Consider the following 23,564-nt stretch of genomic DNA (forward strand, 5'->3'; position numbering starts at 1 on the left):
CTGGTGTTACATAGATGCAGGCTAACTATGTGAGCCCCACAATTACACTGGATTTATAATTAAGGGAGTCAAGTGCATAAATGTTACCACTTGCTTCTACTCTTTAAGGCTGGGGTGATGCAAGACTAGGGGAACTGGTTGAGTGGCTAGGCCAGTCACTGTGGAAGGCATACAATACTGTCACTACCACGCAGTCAACACCTTAGGAGGAAAACTATCAAAGAGTCCAACAAAAATACAGGGGTGTACAGACCAAGTGTTCTAAACAGCAGGAAGCAGTGGACAGATGAAAGACATGTGAAGCTCTAACTGCTCTGCTGCAGAAGCTGTTTCCGGTTGCTCGGTGTGCTCTGGCTCTGGGCACAGGGTTGGAATAGAAAGAAAGGAGCTGATTTTCTTGAAAGAGTGGAAGGAAGGACGTTTTCAGAGTCTTCTGTATGTGGTTGGCACACACTAGAGACACGGCTCATTGACTGAACTAGCCCCAGAGTTCCCTCTAGTGGTGCTCATGTTCAAGTCACGTCCTCACGGGTCCTGTCGTATGGGAGCATCCTATTTTCCCTCCTTTTAAACCTACCCAAATGCATGACATTCTTCTACAGGTAATTTAACTTTTTAATTTCAAACTTCCTTGGGTATTTTTTTGAACAAACACATAGAGCTCTTACCATGTGCTAGGAACTATTTTAAGAACCTCACAAATATTAACTTGCTGAATTATCAGAACAATCCTATGAGGTAGATACTGTCATTATTTTTTACAGATGGGGAAAGTGAGTCACAGAACTTTCCAAAGGTCACACAGCTATTCCATATGGTCCTCAGAACAGCATTATGAGTTGGCAGGAATAAGGGAATACACATATGCATTTAAACCTAAATTTGGCAATGTAAAATATGAGAAGTAAAAGAGAATAATGAAAAATCCACCAGATTGAGGATTTGGGGGCCTAAATTCAAACTCTCTTCTTGCCACTGTCCAGTTGTGTAGAAGAGGTGGTCACAAACTCACTGGATTATGGAAGAACTTTTAAAAATTGCCATCGTCTATCAAAGCCTTAACTGCCTACACTTTATAACTTAAATCCGGCTTTAGAAAGGGTTATATGTCTATAGCTAACCAAGCATAATACAATACTCACACACAGGATACTTACGACAACTCTGGTGTAGACTTCTTCAGCAAAGTCGATGCTCTGGAATCTCTGCTCTACAGGAAATGTGTAGTTGGTTAGCCACTCCAAAAGTGGCAGGTCTACATTACTTCCAGCAAAGAAATACTGAGGGGCATGGATGTGTGTATCAACTAGCCCAGGCATGAAGAACTCGCTGGAAATTAAGATGAGAGGAAAGGCATTTAATAACATCTTTAATCACTTTGCATTTCTTCAAAATCACATTTCCTCTTGACAATGATTTAATCGTTCATCATATATAGGTTTATGGCTAATGCAATCTGACAACTGTTCATTGTCAGAAAATAAGAATGAAGCTCTACTAAGAGATATTGAGCTCCTAAGTTGAAAAGGCAGGTGTGAGGGTAGCCAGTCAGCACAAGGAAGGAGGGAAGCCATAACCTAATCCAACTACTTAGCTCTCACAACTGGTAGTTTTAAGGCAGAGAGCAAAGAAGGGTGAGGAGATCTGTGAAACTTCCAGAGCTGTGCTGAGGAATATACACAGAAATCACTGAGGGGGACTGAAGATACAGTGGCTGCAATTTTAGGTACAATATCATCTTGATCTTGGCTGGCTGCAAGGAATCTAGGCCTTGGCCATAACCTCAAGGGGCTGAGTTTTGAAAGATGCAGCAAGTAAAAACTAGGGCTGGCTAGGGACAGGCAAACTTAGGAGACAGGAATATGAATGGGTCATTAATCCAAATGGCTAAGTGAAGAGGGGGCTGTGAGGCTAAGCCGCGAGTATCATTCCCTAGATGTTTCTGATGGCTACTGCTGTGACCTCATCCACCAATTACTATTCACATCTACTCATTCTTATACTAGAGAGTCTGGAAGAGATATCAGGACTTTTCAGAAGACCCATCTGCAGAATGGTGGCAATCTAATACCAACAGACGCTCAAAGTTCTTCTAAAGAGCTAATCCAATTCATTGGTATCTATTAAGTTTCTAAACTTACCAAACAGATATCTGTTAAAAAATGGCATGCAGTACCACTGCTATCACCCTAAGCAAATGTTAAATCACATAAAGAACTTGACCTCAAAACTCAATATCACAAAGAATCTCATTCCCAAATTGAATGCACAGATACCACCCAGACGGAAGACAAAGGATCCAAGAGTCACTCTGAAGTCTTTATTTTAAAAGGAGAACTAGAAAAGGTGAGGAAGCTGGTGGTGACAGCGGTTAGTATTTACTGCATATGCGTATGCACTGGGAACTGGATGCAGCGTCCTGGGTGCATCGTGGCAGTTGTGGGAGGCAGGTCATAAGAAGGGTTAGGTGTAAAAAAAAAGAAGGGTTAGGTATATCCGTTCTGATCTCAAGCCTGTCTGGATCTGAAGCCAGGCCCCACTGTAACCCTGCAGTGGGATACCTGACTTCTTGTTTAACTTCCCTGCATCTCTTTCCCCTTCCATACAATGAGGATGGGAGCAGCACGTAGCATTGCTGTGAGGACTGATCACTGTTGGTAAAGTCAGAAGCCAGACGATGGACAGCACTAATAAATGTTAGTAATGGTGATGATGTAATCTCACCACAAATATTTTTTTAATGTTACTTTCTTTTTTTTAATTAAAAATCATAAATTTACAAAGGGCAATGTTGTTTGATTCATTCTGTTATTTTTTTCCCTTCCCCCCCACCCTTCCCACCCCTCCCACCCCTCTTTTCCCTCTATACAGTCCTTCCTTCCTCCATTCTTACCACCCGCCTTATACCTAACCCTAAACCTAACCCTAACCCTAACACTAACCCTCCTACCCCCCCATGTCCTCATCCACTTATCAGCGAGATCATTCGTCCTTTAGGTTTTTGAGATTGGTTTATCTCACTTAGCATGATATCCCCCAATTTCATCCATTTGCCTGCAAATGCCATAATTTTATCATTCTTCATGGCAGAGTAATATTCCATTGTATATATATGCCACAGTTTCTTTATCCATTCATCAACTGAAGGGCATCTAGGTTGGTTCCACAATCTGGCTACGGTGAATTGAGCAGCTATAAACATTGAAGTGGCTGTATCTCTGTAGTATGCTGATTTTAAATCCTTTGGGTATAGGTCAAGGAGTGGGATAGCTGGGTCAAATGGTGGTTCCATTCCAAGCTTTCTCCATACTGCTTTCCAGAGTGGCTGCACTAATTTGCAACCCCACCAGCAATGTATGAGTGTACCTTTTTCCCCACATCCTCGCCAACACCTATTGTTGCTTGTGTTCTTGATAATCGCCATTCTAATTGGGGTGAGATGAAATCTTAGGGTAGTTTTGATTTGCATTTCTCTTATTACTAGAGAAGTTGAACATTTTTAATATATCTGTTGATTGCTTATACATCTTCTTCTGTGAAATGTCTGTTCCTTTCCTTAGCCCATTTGTTGACTGGATTATTTGTATTCTTGGTGTAGACTTTTTTGAGTTCTTTATAGATTCTGGAAATCAGCGCTCTATCTGAAGTACGAGTGGCAAAGATATTCTCCCACTCTGTAGGCTCTCTCTTCCCATTACTGATAGTTTCCTTTGCTGAGAGAAAGCTTTTTAGTTTGAATCTATCCCAGATGTTGATTCTTGCTTTTATTTCTTGGGCTATGGGAGTCCTGTTAAGAAAGTCTGATCCTTGGCAACAAGTTGAAGGTTTGGACCTACTTTTTCTTCTATAAGATGCAGCGTCTCTGGTCTGATTCTGAGGTCCTTGATCCATTTTGAGTTGAGTCTTGTGCAGGGTGAGTGATACGGGTTTAATTTCATTCTGTTGCATATGGTTTTCCAGTTTTCCCAGCACCATTTGTTGAAGAGGCTATCTTTTCTCCATTGCATATTTTTGGCACCTTTGTCTAGTATGAGAAAATTGTATTTATTTGGATTTGTGTCCATGTCCTCTATTCTGTACCATTGATCTACCTGTCTATTTTGGTACCAATACCATGCCGTTTTTGTTACTATTGCTTTATAATAGAGTTGAAGATCTGGTATTGTGATACCCCCTGCTTCGCTCTTTCTACTGAGGATTGCTTTAGCTATTCTGGGTTTCTTATTCTTCCAGATGAATTTCATAATTGCTTGCTCTATTTCTGTAAGGTACATCATTGGGATTTTAATTGGAATTGCATTGAATCTGTATAGCACTTTTGGTAGTATGGCCATTTTGACAATATTAATTATGCCTATCCATGAACATAGAAGATCTTTCCACCTTCTAAGGTTTTCTTTAATTTCTTTCTTTAGTGTTCTGTAGTTCTCATTGTAGAGGTCTTTCACCTCTTTTGTGAGATTGATTCCCAAATATTTTATTTTTTTCGATGCTATTGTGAATGGGGTAGTTTTCCTAATTTCTCTTTCTGAAGATTCATCACTTATGTATAAAAATGCATTGGATTTATGAGCATTGATCTTGTAACCTGCTACTTTACTGAATTCATTTATGAGTTCTAAGAGTTTTCTGGTGGAATTTCCAGGTTCCTCTAAATATATAATCATATCATCAGCGAACAGGGATAGTTTGAGTTCTTCTTTTCCAATTCGTATCCCTTTAATTTCTTTGGTTTGTCTAATTGCTCTGGCTAGAGTCTCAAGAAAAAATGTTCAATATAAGTGGTAAAAGAGGGCATCCTTGCCTTGTTCCAGTTTTTAGGGGGAATGCTTTCAGTTTTTCACTGTTTAGAATGATATTGGCCATGGGCTTAGCATAGATGGCCTTTACAATGTTAAGGAATGTTCCCACTACCCCGATTTTTTCTAGTGTTTTGAGCATGAAGGGATGCTGTATTTTATTGAATACTTTTTCTGCATCTATTGAAATAATCATGTGATTCTTAACTTTTAGTCTGTTGATATGGTGAATGACACTTATTGATTTCCAGATGTTGAACCAACCTTGCATCCCTGGGATAAAACCCACTTGATCGTGGTGCACTATCTTTTTAATATATTTTTGTATGCGATTTGCTAAAATTTTGTTGAGAATTTTTGCATCGATGTTCATTAAGGATATTGGTCTGAAATTTTCTTTCCTCGATGTGTCTATGTCTGGTTTAGGTATCAGGGTGATATTGGCTTCATAGAATGAGTTTGGGAGGGTTACCTCCTCTTCTATTTTATGGAATACTTTGAGAAGTATTGGAATGAGCTCTTCTTTAAAGGTTTTGTAGAACTCGGCTGAGAACCCATCTGGTCCTGGACTTTTCTTTGTTGGTAGGCTTTTGATGACCTCTTCTATTTCATTGCTTGAAATTGATTTATTTAAGTTGTGTATGTCCTCCTCGTTCAGTTTAGGTAATTCATATGTCTCTAGAAACTTGTTGATGTCTTTGAGGTTTTCTGTTTTATTAGAGTATAGATTTTCAAAATAGCTTCCCTGTATTTCACTCGTGTCTGTTGTGATATTTCCTTGTTCATTCCGAATTTTAGTAATTTGAGTTTTCTCCCTCTTTCTCTTTGTTAGTGTGGCTAAGGGTTTATCAATTTTGTTTATTTTTTCAAAGAACCAACTATTTATTTTGTTAATTTTTCCAATGTTTCTTTTGTTTCAATTTCGTTGGTTTCGGCTGTGATTTTAACTATTTCCTGTCTTCTACTACTTTTGGTGTTGGTCTGCTCTTCTTTTTCTAGGGCATTGAGCTGTAGTGTTAAGTCATTTATTTGTTGATTTCTACTTTTTTTGTTGAATGCGCCCCATGAAATAAATCTTCCTCTAAGTACTGCTTTCATAGTGTCCCAGAGGTTTTGATATGATGTGTCTTTGTTCTCGTTTACTTCTAAGAATTTTTTAATTTCCCTCCTGATGTCTTCTGTTATCCATTCATCATATAATAGTGTATTATTTAATCTCCAGGTATTAGAGAAGTTTCTATTTTTTATTCTGTCATTTATTCCTAATTTCAATCCATTATGATCTGATAGAGTACAAGGTAGTATCTCTATCTTCTTGTATTTGCTAACAGTAGCTTTGTGGCATAAAACATGGTCTATTTTAGAGAAGGATCCATGGGCTGCTGAGAAGAAAGTGTATTCATTCTTTGTTGGATGGTATATTCTATATAAGTCGGTTAGGTCTACATTGTTGATTGTATTATTGAGATCTATGGTTTCTTTATTCAATTTTTGTTCGGACGATCTATCCAGCGGTGAGAGAGATATGTGAAAATCACCTAGTATTATTGTGTTGTGGTCTATTTGATTTCTGGAATTGAGAAGGATTTGTTTGGCATACTTGGATGAGCCAATGTTTATAGATATTTATGATTGTTATGTCTTGCTGATTTATGCTTCCCTTAAGCAGTATGTAATGTCCTTCTTTATCCCTTCTGACTAGTTTTGGCTTGAAGTCCACATTATCTGAAATGAGGATGGATACTCCAGCTTTTTTGCTGTGTCCGTGTGCATGGTATGTTTTTTCCCATCCTTTCACCTTTAGTCTATGGGTATCTCTTTCTATGAGATGAGTCTCTTGCAGGCAGCATATTGTTGGATTTTTCTTTTTAATCAAATCTGCCAGTCTATGTCTTTTGATTGGTGAGTTCAGGCCATTAACATTCAGGGTTATTATTGTGATATGATTTGTATTCCCAGTCATTTGACTCATTTTTGTTTTTTTGACATGATTTGATTTCTCCTTTATTTGACTATTACTTTAGGCTAGCTCCTCCTGTTGCTGATTTGCATCATCTTTTCCTCATGGAATATTTTGCTGAGAATGTTCTGTAATGCCGGCTTTCTTTTGGTAAATTCCTTTAGCTTTTGTTTATCATGGAAGGATCTTATTTCATCGTCAAATCTGAAAGTAAGTTTGGCTGGTATAAGATTCTTGGTTGGCATCCATTTTCTTTCACGGCTTGGTAACTGTTGTTCCAGGCCCTTCTAGCTTTTAGGGTCTGGATTGAAAAATCTGCTGATATTCTTATTGGTTTCCCCTGAATGTAATTTGATTCTTTTCTCTTGCGGCCTTTAAAATTCTGTCTTTATTTTGTATGTTAGGTATTTTCATAATAATGTGCCTTGGTGTGGGTCTGTTGTAATTTTGTATATTTGGAGTCCTATAAGCCTCTTGTACTTGGTTTTCCATTTCATTCTTCAGATTTGGGAAATTTTATGATATTATTTCATTGAATAGATTGTTCATTCCTTTGGTTTGTTTCTCTAAGCCTTCCTCAATCCCAATAATTCTTAAATTTGGCCTCTTCATGATATCCCATAATTCTTGTAGATTCTGTTCATGATTTCTTACCATCTTTTCTGTTTGGTCAACTTTGTTTTCAAGATTAAATATTTTGTCTTCAATATCTGAGGTTCTGTCTTCCAGGTGTTCTATCCTATTGGTTATGCTTTCTATGGAGTTTTTAACTTGGCTTATTGTTTCCTTCATTTCAAGGATTTCAGTTTGTTTTTTTTTTTTCAGTATCTCTAACTCTTTATTGAAATGATCTCTGGCTTCCCGTATCTGCTCTTTTAACTGTTGATTGGTGCGATCATTTAATGCCTGCCTTTGCTCTTTCATCTCCTCCTTCAATGCCTGCATTTGCTCTTTCATCTCCTCGTTTGCTTCCCTGATTGTTTTAATTATGTACATTCTGAACTCCCTTTCTGACATATCTTCTGCTGTGCTGTCATTGAGTTTTATTGATATAGTATCTAGGTTTGTTTGGGACATTTTCTTCCCTTGTTTTCTCATATTGGTCAGATGTCAGGGGACTCTGTGATATTGCAGATTTCCTCTATTTGCTTATAGTGTCCCTGTACATTTCCAGTGTATCACCTCCCTGCCTTCAGTAGCCTGAAGTCTTGGAGTAACTTGATAATGCAGTACTTCTGAAGAAAGCTGTCCGTAGCCTGCTACTGTTTCAGGGCTTGGAGCTGGCTCTGTGTGGAAAGGCTCTCACTGGGGGGCCTGCTCTGAGAAGCTGGCCATGTGGGAGGAGCCCACCGCTAGAGTGCCCAGGGCTGCCTGGAGAAGACTCTAGCTGCCCTGCCCTACTCTAATAAGCCGCCCGAATCCGGGCCTGCCGCCCGGCCAAGCTTCACCAGGTGGGGGAAACTCACCCCGTGGTTCTATTTTAGTCCAAGTCTCTCAATGCCTCCCCTTCTTGAATCCTGGGTTCTGGAGCGACTGGAGATGCAGTCACCCTCTAGTCCACCATCTTGGATCGCCCCGTGGAAAAAGCCTGTGCCCGGAGGGGGGCAGGGCCGCCAAGAGAGGTCTCTGGCTGCCCTGTTCTGGTCCGAGAGGCTGCTTGCGGGTCGGAGGTCTCCGCTGGCTTGGGGACTTGTAGCTGGCTCTGTGTAGAAAGGCTCTCACTGGGGGGTCTGCTCCGAGAAGCTAGTCTGGAAAGGCGCTTCCCACCGGAGGGAGCCAGGCTGCTTGGGGAAGTCCCTGGCTGCCCTGTCCTGGTCTCTGAAGCAGCGTGTGGGTGGGCTGGAGCTCGCCATGCGCTGGATCAGGGACTTGGAGCTGGTCGTGTGCAGAAAGGCTCTCACTGGGGTGCCTGTTCTGAGAAGCTCAGACTCTGGCCCTGTGGGAGGAGCCTACTGCCGGAGTGCTCAGGGCGGAGACTCTAGCTGCCCTGCCCTACTCTAATAAGCCACCCGAATCCGGGCCTGCTGCCCGGGTCGAGCTTCACCAGGTGGGGGAGACTCACTCTGTGGTTCTATTTTAGTCTGAGTCTCTCAATGCCTCCCCTTCTTGAATCCTGGGTTCTGGAGCGACTGGAGATGCAGTCACCCTCTAGTCCGCCATCTTGGAACACCTGTTACTTTCTCTCACCACAAATATTTGAAGTATAAAAATGATGCCCTCATTTACACTAGAGTAAGCTTAAGTTCAGGACATTGAAGGAGATAGACGAAAGTAATCATTAACTATTCAGCTTTGAAACTTTGAACCTCTTATTTGCCTGAAGGCTCGGTGCTCTTGGTCATTATACCCCCAAGTGACAGAGTTGTAGGTTCCCTAGCAATGGAAATAAAGAACAGTGTCAACTTGCAAGCATGGCCATCGAGCAACATTAAGTGAGCCTACAGTGTGGGCAGCACTCGGGGAGTGGTGGATTCCTCTTGGGTATAAGTCACTGGCCTCTCTGGGTTTGTCAGTCCTCAGGGCTGGTGCTTCCTCCAGGACCACAAGGTGAAAGAGCAGGGTGACTTCTTCCTACAGTAACATTATTTAATCAAATGGTATTTCCCAAGTATTTAGTATGTTTAAGAAGCTCTGCTAAGCCTTGAGGGGAGTCCCAAAGAGATATAAGGTATTTTCTTGTCTTCAAAAACTTTATAATCTAATTGGGGATCTTAGGAGTGAATGTATGTGTGTGTGTGTGCGTGTGTGTGTCTGAGAGAGAGAGAGAGAGAGAGAGAGAGAGAGAGAGAGAGAGAGAGACAGGATGGGGAGGGAGAAATAGAGAGAGAGATCTGCTCAAACATTATGTTGTCCTAGTGAGCTATTTCACTCCTAGATATCTACTAAAGTGGAAAAAAAAATAAGCTTACAAAATAGATTGCACAAGAATGTTTGCAGCAGCTCTATTCATACTAGTCCCAAATTGCAAACAACATAAATAACCACCATAGGAAAACATGAATAAACAAAGTGTGGTACCATAGAATTCTTCAATATTAAAAATAATAATAATCAATACCCGTAGGTATAATGATACAGATGAATCTCAAAAACATGATTTTGAATGGTAGAATCCAGACACAAAAGAACTTACATTGAGTTATTCTATATAAATGATGTTCAACAATAGGCCAAAGTAACCCATATGATGGAAATCAAACAGTGGCTGCCTATGTGGGGTTGGAGAGTGACTGACTTGCCAGGGGTTTGAGGGAACTTTCTAGAATAAGAGTGTTGTGTATCTTGATTGGCATATTGGTTACATGGGCACATATATTTATCAAAACATCAAATTATATACCTGAGATCTATGCATTACAGTATATAAATTTTTTCTTTAAAAAAAAAGTTTTTTTTTTCATATAAGGTGTTGATTATTCAATTTACTGATTATCATAATCTGTTAACCAAGATAGAAAGGATCATAAGGATTTGTTTCTTTGTTGGTTTGGGTTTGTTTTTGCTCTCTTTGGCAGACTGGGATAGACAGGGTTTATAATGATGAAATAGGATGTGGTGGGTAGGGGTTTGGGAGATTCCTGCAACTTCCCAAGCATGGAGTTTCTGAATAGATTGTGGTGAAGGGAAAAGGATAAGTATGAAAGAAATAATATAATCTTTTATTGGCTCTAGCATACAGAATGGGTGCATTGTATGGGATGGCCTTACTCTATTAAAACCAACTCTTGTGAGAACTCACTCACTCTGCAAGACCAGCATTAATCCATTGAAAGATCATGACCCCCAAAACTTTCCAGGAGACCCCACCTCTTCACAGTTCCACCAACTCTCAAATCGCCACACTGGAGACCAGGCTTCCAGCATATGAATCTTTGGAGGACACACTCAAAACATAGAAAACAAGAGCATGTGAACTCCAAGAAGTTATTGGAGATATGGGAGCAGAGGTCATGTGAGTTAAAAATGAGATTCAGACTTAAGAGTCTTCTTTACAAGTTGGTGGTGCCAGAAATTTCTGTGGATGGAAAAAACCAAAATGAAACGTTGAAAGGCAGCCTCCACCTAAGGAGGAAGATGGATGAAGGGAAGGTCATGATCCATCTTGGCAGAGATGTTGTCTGGATAAAAGGGACCCAGGACACAGAGGTGTCAAGAAGAGGAACGAAGGGAGAGTTTCAAGAAGGGGTAGAACTGTGACCTGTGACAAAAATGGCAAGCATCAAAAATATGTGACTTCAAGAAAGACCCTGAAACCCCCATCCAATGATTGAGCGAGACACTAAATTTCAGAGGGATAGAGTCCTTCATTTAAAAAGTACTTACCCAGTGATTCTCTAGCGTGTTTTAGTTACTGTCCTAGGTGCTGAAGAAAGCATTGGTATTAGAGAATGTATGAAATGGATGGAGAGCCCTTTTACCAATGTTTGGCAGTGAGAGGCAGCATGGGTGAAAAATGCAGAAACCTGAGCATTTTCATGTTCATCAGGAGCAGAGATGCAAGAGTGAAGGAAATAATCTGAGGTACAATATCTTCAGAACCAACAGAAGATCAGGAACTTATTGCATCTGAAGTGTGACTTTCACCCAGAAAAGTTACAAGCCTTTTTTTAGGAAACAGGAAACACTATGAACTGCTCATTAATAGAAAGATTCGCATAATCAAGGCTGAAGTATGGGATTTATTACAGATATCGACATGCCTGTGTGAAATGTGAGAGAGGCAGATGTGAGATGAGAACTCATCAAGCCTGCCCACTCATTTGACAGACAGAACAAAAGGAAGCTTGGAAAAGCAAGCTCATTTACAGACTTGAGATCTATCTGTGGCCCAGCCAGGACTAGAACTCAGTTCTGCACTCAGGACATCGCTGACAGCTGAATGACAGCATCAAGAGCCCAGCAAAGCAGAGAGGAGGTCAAAGGCTGCAACAGGAGGGGAAATAGCTGTCCTTCTTCCCCTCTACTCTTCAAGCTTTTCTCTTTCCACTTTACTTAATCACTGTAATAATCCCCTTAGAAAATTTCACCAAAATAAGACCATCAGTTTCATATTCCAAACCTGTAGCACTGGCTAAGCTATCTCATAATCTGCGGAAAAAGAACAATATACACCCATATGTACACTTATAAGAACATCCACCCATCTTTTAACCAAATGGAAAACCTTAATGGAAGCTCTACAATCAAATCACACAACTTTATCTACAGGCCTGCGTTGTCCAATTTCTTTGTACGCCATTAACACCCTCATTCCTAAAAGGACTGTTCCGTTGTGTAAAAAAAAAACCTCAAGGTTATAAGCTATGAAAAAAACCACCCTGTCTTTATTTAAATTTTTGTAATTGTGTTCATCATGGATTTTGCATTAATTTTCATTTTTAAAAGATTGCATTAAAGTATTATTTACCTTGATTACTGAAGTGTCTGCCCTCCCCAGGGTCTTTAAATTTCGTGACTAAGGTGAATCCTTCACACCCCTCACCCTAATTCCAGCCCTGCAAACCTTTCTGTGTATGGTCATGGTCACAATGTGATCCACTCCTACACAGTGCTGCTTAGACTTTCCATTTCAATTGTGATTTTCCTTTTTTCAAAATCCACATTGTGCCAAGATATCACTGAGGATACACTATTAGGTCCAATCTATTAAAAAGAAGATCAAAGACATCATCTTCCATGATATTTTAATGACTTGAAGAAATTCTACTGCACATAACTTGTGTGTTTGATAATGAGTTATTTTGCATTTTCAATATGATTTTTCTTCAAATATTTCAGTCTCCCCTTGAAATTTAAATTATGTCTTGCCTTACCACTTCTCTGTGTGTAGTGTTTATAGGCTGCCCAGAATCTGAAGTTTTAATAAATTTAACTCCAAAAGCCGTCTCATAACAAGGAGCAAACGCCTTTGAAGACCCACAGGTTGGTTCCCCCACCATCCCATTCTCTCACCTCCCCTCAAACTCTACTTTATCCACTTCCAAGCCTTCTACAAACCCCCGTCACAAAGGCAAACAGCGTTTGCTCCTCAAAATAGATTTTTAAGAAAATCCAGCAGGCAGAAGGATCAGCAACAGCAGAAATTGCCATATTAATATTCCTGCTTATTCCCCACACACTTCCAGGCTACCAAGAAGCAGAGGGATAGGGAAGGAGGGAGGAGATGTGAACACAACTGCAAGGCAATGGAACTGCATGATCAGTCGCCCTGTCTCTGGCCTCCCACAGGAGAGGAACTTAATAGCTGAGATAAGCTCTCAGGAAGTAGCTGGTTTCACATCTAACAGCTGCAAAGTTGTAGCATGAGAATTCACACTAGGTTCTTCTTGCTACATTAGCCTGAAGTCAATTTCTTCATAATGAAAGTGTTACCATTTTTATTGATCTTGAAAACATAGTTGGTCTGAAACAAGATAAAATTTTTGAGCTTAAATTAAGTATTCCCATTTCTATAAAACAAATCAACCAGGCTGTGAAGACAGTGAGCCCACCACAGGAAACACATTTTATCCAAACATTAAAAACCACCCAAATTGCAGCTCAGATGCACTTCTGGGCATTGGTCCTCCCTAACCATGCTGTCATAGTAATTGCATCTCAAATTCTACTCCCCAATAGTTTGTCATTTCCCTCCCCTCCCCATTTACTTCCTTGATAGGAGACATCACAATCTACCATTGTCATGCTTAAGTATCTGTTTACATGAGGCTGTAAACCCCATGAGGACAAGGACTTTGGAGATCTTTTCCATTTCCAAATGATAGGGTCAACAGATATTCTCAAAACAGAGAGATGAAAAATGCCAGTCTTCAGTTCTCAAAGTTTCTGTCCTCCATCCCTCCATCTTCCTATTCTTTGCATAACTCCTTCATATCTCCCCCGTTATATGACTAATTAATTAATTTTAAAAGCCTCCCCCTCTCTCCTCTCTCTCTCTCTCTCTCTCTCTCTCTCTCTCTCTCTCTCTCTCTCTCTCTCTCCTCTCTCTCTCTCTCTCTCTCATCTCTCTCTCTCTCTCTCTCTCTCTCTCTCTCTCTCTCTCTCTCTCATCTCTCTCTCTCTCTCTCTCTCTCTCTCTCTCTCTCAGAGGTAGGTTTCCCATCATTTGAGCCTCGTCAATGGCACCAAGTGAAAGGAAGAAGTTGGTGGTGACTCACTGGTGGCTCAGCTCTCTTACTTCACACGGCTTGAAGCACCATTCTTTGGCCAGTTTTTCTTGTTGAGATGCTTCTTCTAAAAACACTATCTTTAAAATAAAGAAAGAAAAGGATTACATATTAATAAAGCACAGTCACTTGTTGTCATTAAATATAAAAATCTTTTTAAAGGAGACCACACTGACACTGAGTTAATTTTAAGACGTATTTGATACTAAATTGGACTGAGGTCAGAGGCACAAAAAGAGAGTGCTTTGCCTTTGGTCATCTGTAGATAGAAAATGTGTGTAATTTCTCCTTTTCTGTCACAATATAAGACATAAGTGAGATTTAAAAATTTCTAATTTGAAGATACAACATATTAAAAATGACTAATTGGCATATGTTTCTCCCCCACTCCTGAAAATGCTTAAAAGACACAATTGTTATAGAAAATGTACCTTACTCCAGATGCAGAAGTGACTTTTGTAGGCTGCAATAGGAAATCCCGGCTCACTGTGCAGAAGTAGTGACATTGTAGGGCAGTTTATTAACACTAAATTTAACTGCATGTAATAATTACCTGATCACTGAGTCTTCACCTGAACTATGTTGGTGTTTGAATGCAAGACATCTTCTGTAAAGAGGTTTTTTTTTTGTATTTTCCTAGTTGCATGCGGAGGAAAGATACCTTTCATTAAATAGATAAGAAAGTGACCTCTTATGTTAGACTTGTGAGGTCTGAAGCCCAAGGGCAACAACCAGGCAACTGTGCATGGGTCTTATACTACTTCTTCATCTGGTTTCCCCATTTGCAAACCAGGGATAAAACTAGAATGTACTTCACAGGATTAAGTATATGATCATCAAGACCAGGAATTAGCACATGACCAAAATATGTTAAATGATATATTATACCCATTGTTATTCCATTTTAAAGTATAATGTAATTATTTTGTTTATAAAAATTGATTATAAAGCAAGAAAGGATAAGGAATGAGAGTTCTATGGAGTAAATATTCTGGGTTTTATTTGTTTGTTCTTGTTTTTGCTTTTTTGCAGCACTGGGTTTTCTAACTTGTGGTTTCAGACATGGTAGGCAAGTGCCCTACCACTGAGCTACATCCCCAGCCCCCTCCTGTTTTATCTTTAAATGCAATACTGTAAGAAAAAATGTTGCATTGAGCATGAAACACTGACTGAGGTAAACTAGTAGACAAAATGTATGTAATTAATTAGAAACAAGTCAATATGTTGTTTGTAGAAATGGAAAGAAACTAAAATATTGACTTCCCTGTTTACCAAGATACCCTTTTTAAAAATGAAAATCTGATCAGAAAAGAAAATGAAAGTATAATTCATACAATTATAAAAAAGTAATTTGATAGTTTAAAAATATATTAGAATCAATAAACATTAAAAAAGGAGAAATCAACAAACATCAAAGCAGATATGTAATTAATCAAAAAAACCATAAAAGCAGAATTTATCAATACATCTCAAAAGTAATTTGCTACAAAATCCATAAATAGAGATAAAATTTGCAAGGCACTATATTAACATATTTGAAAGTATTTGAAATAAATGGTTTTGCGAAAAACATACAAAATCAAATTTTATTCTGAAGAGAGGAAAATTGAATGAACCACTAACTCTAGAAGAAACTGAGGAAGAGCTATTAACACTTTAGGATTGCACACAGTTCAGAACAATGCTATCTGGTAGATACATAATGTCCATTAAAATTGTAAACCACATATGTAATTTAAAATTTTCTAATAATAAGACAGTGTTAAAAAGGCACAGGTAAAATTAATTTCAATAATAGATTAGGACAATGTATATAAAAGATTATCATTTCAATAAGAGAGCAATTAGGTTAAAAATAAAAATTAATTTTATCTTTCCTTTAAAAGTATTTAATTTTTATTAAATTTTTATTTAATAAATAATTTTATTATTTATTATAATATTCCTTTAAAATTATATTTTTCCTTTAAAGTACATTTCAATCTGTCCCTAAAGTTTTATCTAAAATACTTCTGAATATTTAGATGGCATATACTATACCAACAGTAGACTCAGGTTGTTCCAAACACACTTAAAAGTTTTTCAAAACTAAAATGAATATTGATTTTTAAATGTAAATTCAAATTTATTTAATGAAAAATTAGATTAAAGATAAAATTTAAAAATTCAGTTCCTAAGTCTCACTATTCACTTTTTAGGTGCCTAAAATACAGACATGGCTAGTGGCTACTGTAATAGATAATGCAAGTTCAGAGCTGGTTTCATAGTAAAGGAATGAAATTCTGTTCTAAGCAAAAGGCTCCAAAAACCTCTCTATTTCTACAAAGCTAAAACAACCCTCCTACCAAAACTTACCAAATGCACATGCATAAACACAGATATGCAAAAAGAGAAAAAGACAAGCCAATGCCCTTTGTTGTTTAATAATACAGATGCAAAAAACAGTCCCAATGTCACAGTGGTAGTAAAAAGCAAAAATACATTAAAATAATAATTCAGCATGTCAGCCTCTGCTATTCTGATAAAGTGAGAAACATTTATCAACTTGAGCAAACAGCCAACTCTCAGAGAGTGTTGGATTAAAGCCACCTAGCCCCCTTTCTGTTTTCCGTAGTCAACACCCAAACTGGAATGCATTGGCTCCTCCCATTCACTCCAGGGATCTTGATTTGTGCCATTTGTGTCTGCATATAGCTCTTACATCCTCTGATCTGAGCAAAGCTCTACCACTCCCAGCTTAGCAAAATCTCCACTGTGATCTCTTGTTACTCCCCCTCAAGCAACAAACCCTCTTAGGTCTTCAACATCTACTCTGTTTCTCTATGTTAACAAAGAGGACTCTCTCCTGATGATGTGGCTTCTCAAAGGGCAGGTGCTCATATCTCAGGGTCAAGCAGTGAGTTTGGAACCCTCTGTTCCCCATGACCATTTCCAAACCACTTTCCTCCAGCTTTCTGATGACAAATGAATCTGATTCTATAAGACTATCCTCCTTTTGTTTCAAGGACATCTTTCCTTTCTCTGAGGTCCTCCTTTACCTGCCTTTCCCCTTCTTCAAATTCACTAATGTCTGCCTCAGGTTTCCCCTCCACTCCATACCCTCTTCCATTCTTTACAGCTCTAACCCTTCCAAGGACCATGGTCATCTGTTTCCATGAGCTCATCTTCAGCAATGTGTTCTGTTTCAGCTTCAGCCACAAAACCCATGGCCATCCCTTGGACATGTTCATGACCTACAAAGCCACCAAATCTTGTAGGTTGACCACGTTTTCTTTTTTCCCTTGTGCCACTTCAACAATTACAACCAATACTCTACCTTAAAGAGCTTTCCCTTTACTTTCTCTTCTACTTTTTCCCAGCCCACTAGCCATCTTCTGTCACCATTTTCCTTGTCCAAGTTAGATCCCACCATTTACTATTTCATATTTCCATTATCTTTTAGTTAATCCACATCTTGGTTGGTAATATTCCAACCCCAATGGAACCAAACTTCATTTCTCTAGGCTGCACCCAAGGAGTAAAACAGTGCTGGAGCAAAGCATAGATGGACTGTCCCTCTGTCATCGACTCAAAGTGTTCCCACCAATGCCTGTTGCTGGTACCCTGTGGCATTTCTCTAGTTCTGTGGTTTTTACTGTCAATCAAACTGACAGGTGACCTAACTGCTTATCAAATGACAAATAATTAAAGAGTTTTTAGGTGATAGGTTAATATATAACTTTTATCAAATAATTAGGAAGGAGCTCAAAGAATTCATCAAGTTTTGCTACAACAAAACTTACAGCACTCCCATCTACTTGGTATATGTAAAAAGGTTTCTTGGCATTCACTTCTATAAAACTGGGAAATAAAAAAATTATGCTGTCCCTATTTCACTCTACTAAGAAGTAATAATCAGAGATATATTATCTAGTTAGAAGAAAAAAAACAGCCCTCTCATACTACATGTAACAAGTTACCTTTCAAAATTTGTAATATACAATTTTTAATTTCTCTGTGTCCCCAGGAAATTTCAGATGTTCAAATTTATGCACACTAATTTTATTTCAGTGGTTGATCAATAAGAGACTTTCAAGAGTAAAAATATATTGCCTTAGCTAAAAACTAGAATAGAATTAGTAATTCAAAAGGAAAAAGGGAATATATAAAATTTCAGATCATTAAAAATTGAGCTAGTTTATGGTTTTTAAAAATCTATTAAGATGGATATCAAATCACTATATCTTGATTATTTCAAAAATATCTTATGTAATATCATTTAAAATTTGCTAGAAATTATAAACTTTGCATATTTTTAAATTTAATAAAAATAATACATATTTACTTTTAAAAGTGCAAAAGATTATAAGGTTTTTCAAAATTCTTTTAAGGATTATATTAGTAAAACGGTGTAAAGAATACTTCAGTCAACTCGTGTTTCAGCTGTCCACCGCAATGCTAATTTTAAATCAACCCTTTCTCCAAATCCCTTACCCCATCTACCTGCAAAGTGCAATAGTGAAAAATTGCAAATAATCTCAGTCAGTAAGGGATTGACTGAATACAACTAAGCAGTGCAGTGATTAAAGTAAGACTGAAGGACTAGGGATGTGGTTCAGTTGGTAGAGTGCTTGCCTAGCATGAGCTAGGCCCTGGGTTTGATTCCTCAGCACTGCAGAGGGGAAGGAAAATAACTGTGAACACTTATGTTTACTGAATGGAAAATAATCCTTGATACAACGTCAAGGCTCTTTAAAAATGTGTGTTATTGGGGCTGGGGAAGTAGCTCAACTGATATAGTGTTGCCTTGCAAGCACAAGGCCCTGGGTTCAATCACCAGCACTGCAAAAAAAAAAAGGAAAGAAAGAAAGAAAAATGTGTGCTATTAAGTAACACGTATTTGTGATCACATTTTTTAAAAAAATGTTTTTAGTTGTAGATGAACACAATATTTTATTTTATGTTTATGTTGTGCTGAGGATCAAATCCAGTGCCTCACACATGCGAGGCAAGTGCTCTTCCTTTGAGCTACAACCCAAGATTATGATCAAATTTTTGGTAAGAATATGGTATGTGTGTGTGTGGGGGAGGGTATGTGCGCGTGCACATGCATGTGCATGCATGTTAAGGCAATATGTCTAAATATTTCAAGTGATTATCTCTTTATAGAAGCTGGGAATGATTCTACTTTCATCTTCCACTTCTTTAGGTTCAAAATTATTACAATAAATTACTTATTTTAGTCAAAACAATAAGGCTAATTCCATTTAAAATGTATATTAAGATGCAAAGTCTAAAAAATAGAAATACATAAGTCGAGTCTGCATGGAAATTATGGGTGGGGAGTTATGACACACACATAGCTAGACAATGAATAAGACAGAAGGGGCCAAGGAAAGAGTGCACTGGACCCCCCAGGTTCAGATGGAAAGAGAGTGGATGTGGTCAGAGAAGGTTTCAAAGAAAAGGCAGAACTTGTTCAACCATAGGGAGGAATTGGTACTTGATAAGTATCCAATGGTTCAGGGGAGGGATAGAGGTTAAATTATGGTAGAAACAGAGACACAAGTAAAATGCCACACAAGATGTATTATAGACAAGAGTGTGCTATGATTAACATTGAAGTACTGGCTGGGGAGAACTTCAACTCACAAATCAAGTATTTAATAGATTTTTTTTCCCTTTTCATGTTTCACCCATCAAATACTTCCAGAATGTCCATCCCTGTGTGAGTAGCATTATTTCAGGAACTTGGAACAGTAAATTGAAAGATGAATAGTTACATTGAAGGTAGCAGTGAGTGCTGTGGTTATAAATAAAAGGGGGTAAATGCATGGCCTCAAAGTGGGCTGTAAAGGCTCTCTGACAGATGAAGGTCGAACACAGGTTTGCATGAGATTTGGCTATTGTTACAGTTTAGATATGGGGTGTCCCCCAAAAGCTCATGTGTGAAACAATGCAAGAAAGTTTAGAGGTGAAATGATTGAGTTATGAGAGCCTTAACCTAGTCAGTGTGTTAACTGGGTGGTAACTATAGGCAGGTAGGGTGTGGCTGGAGAGATGGGGCCCTGGGGGGGGTGTGCTTTTGGGGTATATATCTTGTCCTTATTGAGCAGAGCTCTCTGTTTCCTGAAGTCACGTCCCGAGCTGCTTTCCTCCACCACACACTTCTGCCACGATGTTCTGCCTCACCTTGAGCCCTGAGGAATGAGGCTGGCAATCTATGGACTGAGACCTCTGTAACTGTGAGCCCCCAAATAAACTTTTCTTTCTCTAATTGTTCTTGTCAGGGTGTTTTTTTTGTTTTGTTTTGTTTTGTTTTGTTTTGTTTTGTTTTGTTTTGTTTTGTCACAGCAGTGAAAAAGCTAAGACAGCTATGTATCATGGAAAGAACATTCCAGGCAGAGGACACAGCTAGTGCAAGGACCCCAAGAGCAGGGTCTGCCTCGCATGTTTTGAAACCCCAGAGATGCCAGTGGAGATTCAGTACAAGAACCAGAAAAGACAGAGGTAGGAAACAAAATCAAGGAGGTAGCTGGGAGTTGTAGGTCAGGGTTCAGCTTTCTTTAAAAGAAATCTAAAATAATAGTTTAGAAAATGAATGTGGCAAAATTACAAAATACGATGGATGCTTTCTTCATGGGGCTATGGCTTTTACATCTCAAGATTGACTGGGCTCATGTGGCCATTAACTGACTTACTTAATCACCACTGATCATATGCCTGGTATGGCCCATAGGTCTTTCCCTTCACAGGCCATAGGCTTAGTCTAGGTGGGCTGTCAATTTTCAGAAAATCATAAATTCACAGATGGTTCCAGTTGGCAGGGACCTGCTCATCTGAACCCCTTATTTTCCAGATGAGGAAATTGAGTCCCTTCTGTTAAGTAAACAACTCCAAGTGCTTTCTTATTTGAAACTAGGACTTTTAGGATGAGCAATAACAAGTATGTCAGGAATACTAAAGCCAAAGGCAGATGAGTAATGACTATCAGCTAATGAAACAAATCTATGCAAGACAGAGGCTTCAAACACCAGATGGTAAATTTGGGCAAGAGACTTGTTACCATGGAACAGAGTAAACTGCATTGTGAAACTGCTCAGCCATCCAACAAAATAAAGTAACATATATCTCTACCCATCACACAAAATCTACTCTGAGCTGCTCTGATAAGAGATAAAATCTGATTAAAAACATGAGGTTTCTAATTTTTCAGAAGCTCTTGAATAGAGATGAAAATTCCCATATTAGCTCAATTCATGTCAAACAGATAAATGGAAAAAGAAAGATGATGTGAAATTACCTTAGGAAGGAAGGAAGGAAGGGAAGGAGGGCTCATCTGCTTATAAAGATAGAATGGGGTGAATAATGTTACCAATGCACCAAAGAATATCATGAGGGACTTAGACTTTTAGGCCCAATAGTCTCATTTTATAAATAAGGAAATAGACCAGGTTAGGTGAATTGGTATAGGGCAAACCAGGAGGATCTGCTGGGATAGGTTCATCTTCCCAGAGATTCTTCCAGACTTTTATTTCTGCTCCTTTGATGGTATAAGCCATGCATGCACAAAGTTTCCCTAAGGACCACATAGCAAGTATTTCAGACTTGTGAGACCATATTATCTCTATTGTACAAATTTGTCATTGAAGTTAAAAGTATCCATAGATAATACATTAACAAATATGTGACCTGTATTGCAATATAATTTTATTTATAGAAACCAAAATTTACTTTATGTAATTTTCACTTGATAAAAATATTCTTCTTGGGTTGGGAGTGTAACTCTGTGGTAGAGTACTTGCCTAGCATGCACAGGGCCTGGGTTCAATCTCCAGCACCACAATAAAATAAAATTCTTCTTCTTTTTGTTTTTTTTTTCCCCCTTTTTCCCAACAATTTAAAAACTGTACTTAGCTCATGGACCATATAAAATTAGGAGTGAGCTGGATTTGACCTGTGGGCCACAGTAACTAATCTTTGATGCAGACCACTAGACAGCTATATGTAAATCAAAATTATATAACTGAAAAACCATCCCAGTGACTTATAGCAGCATGTATTGGATGTTTTATCTTGACTTATGATTTTCAATTAGTAATCATTTTCAACAATTTTTCTTTTAACATTAAAGTCTGATCAAATGTCCTTGAGAGAGTAAAGATTGTGGTTGTTTACAAAGCCCATTTTGTTATAGAAACATTTCTTGGTAGATTAAAAAGTCACTCTAGAAAGCAACCAAGATGTCCTTCAGTAGGTGGATAAATTATAATATTAGTACATGGAAGAAATGAAAAATGAGCACTTGGCAACTATCATTATAATAAGTGATTCATGCAGATATCATCAATGAATATTAAAACAAGTGGGTGAAATTTTTTTGAGAAATAGGACATCTGTATAATTTTCAGAGTACCTTCCTATAAAATTTATTTTACGAAGACAGTAACTTCAGTGAAAAAGCATGGCAAACACCACCTTAACCAAGTGATTAAAGTTAATGTCACCAATAATGGGACAAACAACATCATGTGGCCCCTGATGTGATGCCCTGAGAACACAGTGCCACGTCTGAACCTGAGTCTAATGAGGAAACATCTGATGAACCCAAACGGAGGATCATTCTATAAACAGAGTAAAACTATTTTGTATTCTTGAAAATTACACAGCACATGAAAGACAAAGAAAATTGAGGACTTGTTCTGGGCAGATAGCAACTAAAAACTATAACAAGTAACTGTGACTTGTGATTCTGAAGTGGATTCTGAACCAACAGGAGGAGAAGGCTTTCTAAGGCATAAATGGGCCAAGTGGCAAAGTCTGAAAGGGTAGCATAGTAGAAATCCATGTTAATTTCCTGATCTAGAACATTTTATGTGATTGTGTGAGACAGTGCCCTTCATTTTTAGGATGAACACACCGAACTCTATAACTTACTCTCAGTTCAGAAAAATATAATTGTGTGTGTGTGTGTGTAGTTACACATATCTAGACAGAGTGGGGAAGAATAATGAAACAAATTTTGTAAAATATTAAATCTAGGAAATCTGGGTTAAGGACATATGAAAGGCATTTGCTGTTGTTGTTTGTAATATTTTTATCATTTTTCGTTAGTTTGCAATGATTTAAAAATAAAAATTTTAGGACCAGGATGCAGCTCGGTGGTACAGCACTTACCTAGAAGACCCTGGGTTCAGTCTCCAGTACCTCAATAAATAAATGAATAATAAAAATTTTAGTTGCAAAACTAAAAATTATATTACTTAGAAACATAAATATATAAAGCAAAAATATATAGAAAAGCGAGAGTGTGAAAAACAAAAATTTAGAATAATGGTGGGAAGGGAAGGAAATTGGATAGGGAGCTCACACAGGGAGCTTCAGAGATAACATGGCTTCTCGTATTTCTTGTCATTACACTTTACACAGCCATGGAGATTGTTCTTTCCCCTTAATTAAAAAGAAGAATCACCTCTAAAAAATAAGTAAAATGCACCAAAATCACAATAAAAATAATGAACAAAAGCACATTCCTAACTCACAATAAATGTTCTTTTAAAAAAATAAAAATTTGTAACATATGAAATGCACACATTGGTGACCTATGAAATACCCACCCAAATGACAGAGAAGAAAAGCCACAGGAGTGGTGGATCAATG

At 38.2% G+C, this 23,564-nt stretch overlaps 1 protein-coding gene across 4 annotated transcripts in view; it reads right to left on the reverse strand.

Moving 5' to 3' along the window:
• GDA (guanine deaminase) overlaps positions 1-23,564 on the reverse strand; it is a 166,007-nt gene that overhangs the window by 105,454 nt on the left and 36,989 nt on the right. For 3 of the 4 annotated variants that reach the window (XM_079112039.1, XM_079112040.1, XM_079112041.1), the window contains exons 2-3: positions 13,917-14,005; positions 1,158-1,329 (exon numbers count right to left, since the gene is read on the reverse strand). In XM_079112039.1, coding sequence (XP_078968165.1) covers positions 1,158-1,329; positions 13,917-14,005 — 261 coding nt within the window. The remainder of the gene's footprint in view (positions 1-1,157; positions 1,330-13,916; positions 14,006-23,564) is intronic. The other variant, XM_079112042.1, reaches the window with a different exon arrangement.

The sequence above is a fragment of the Sciurus vulgaris genome (genome assembly GCF_902686455.1).
Source record: "Sciurus vulgaris genome assembly, chromosome: 15".
NCBI classification, from domain to species: domain Eukaryota; kingdom Metazoa; phylum Chordata; class Mammalia; order Rodentia; family Sciuridae; genus Sciurus; species Sciurus vulgaris.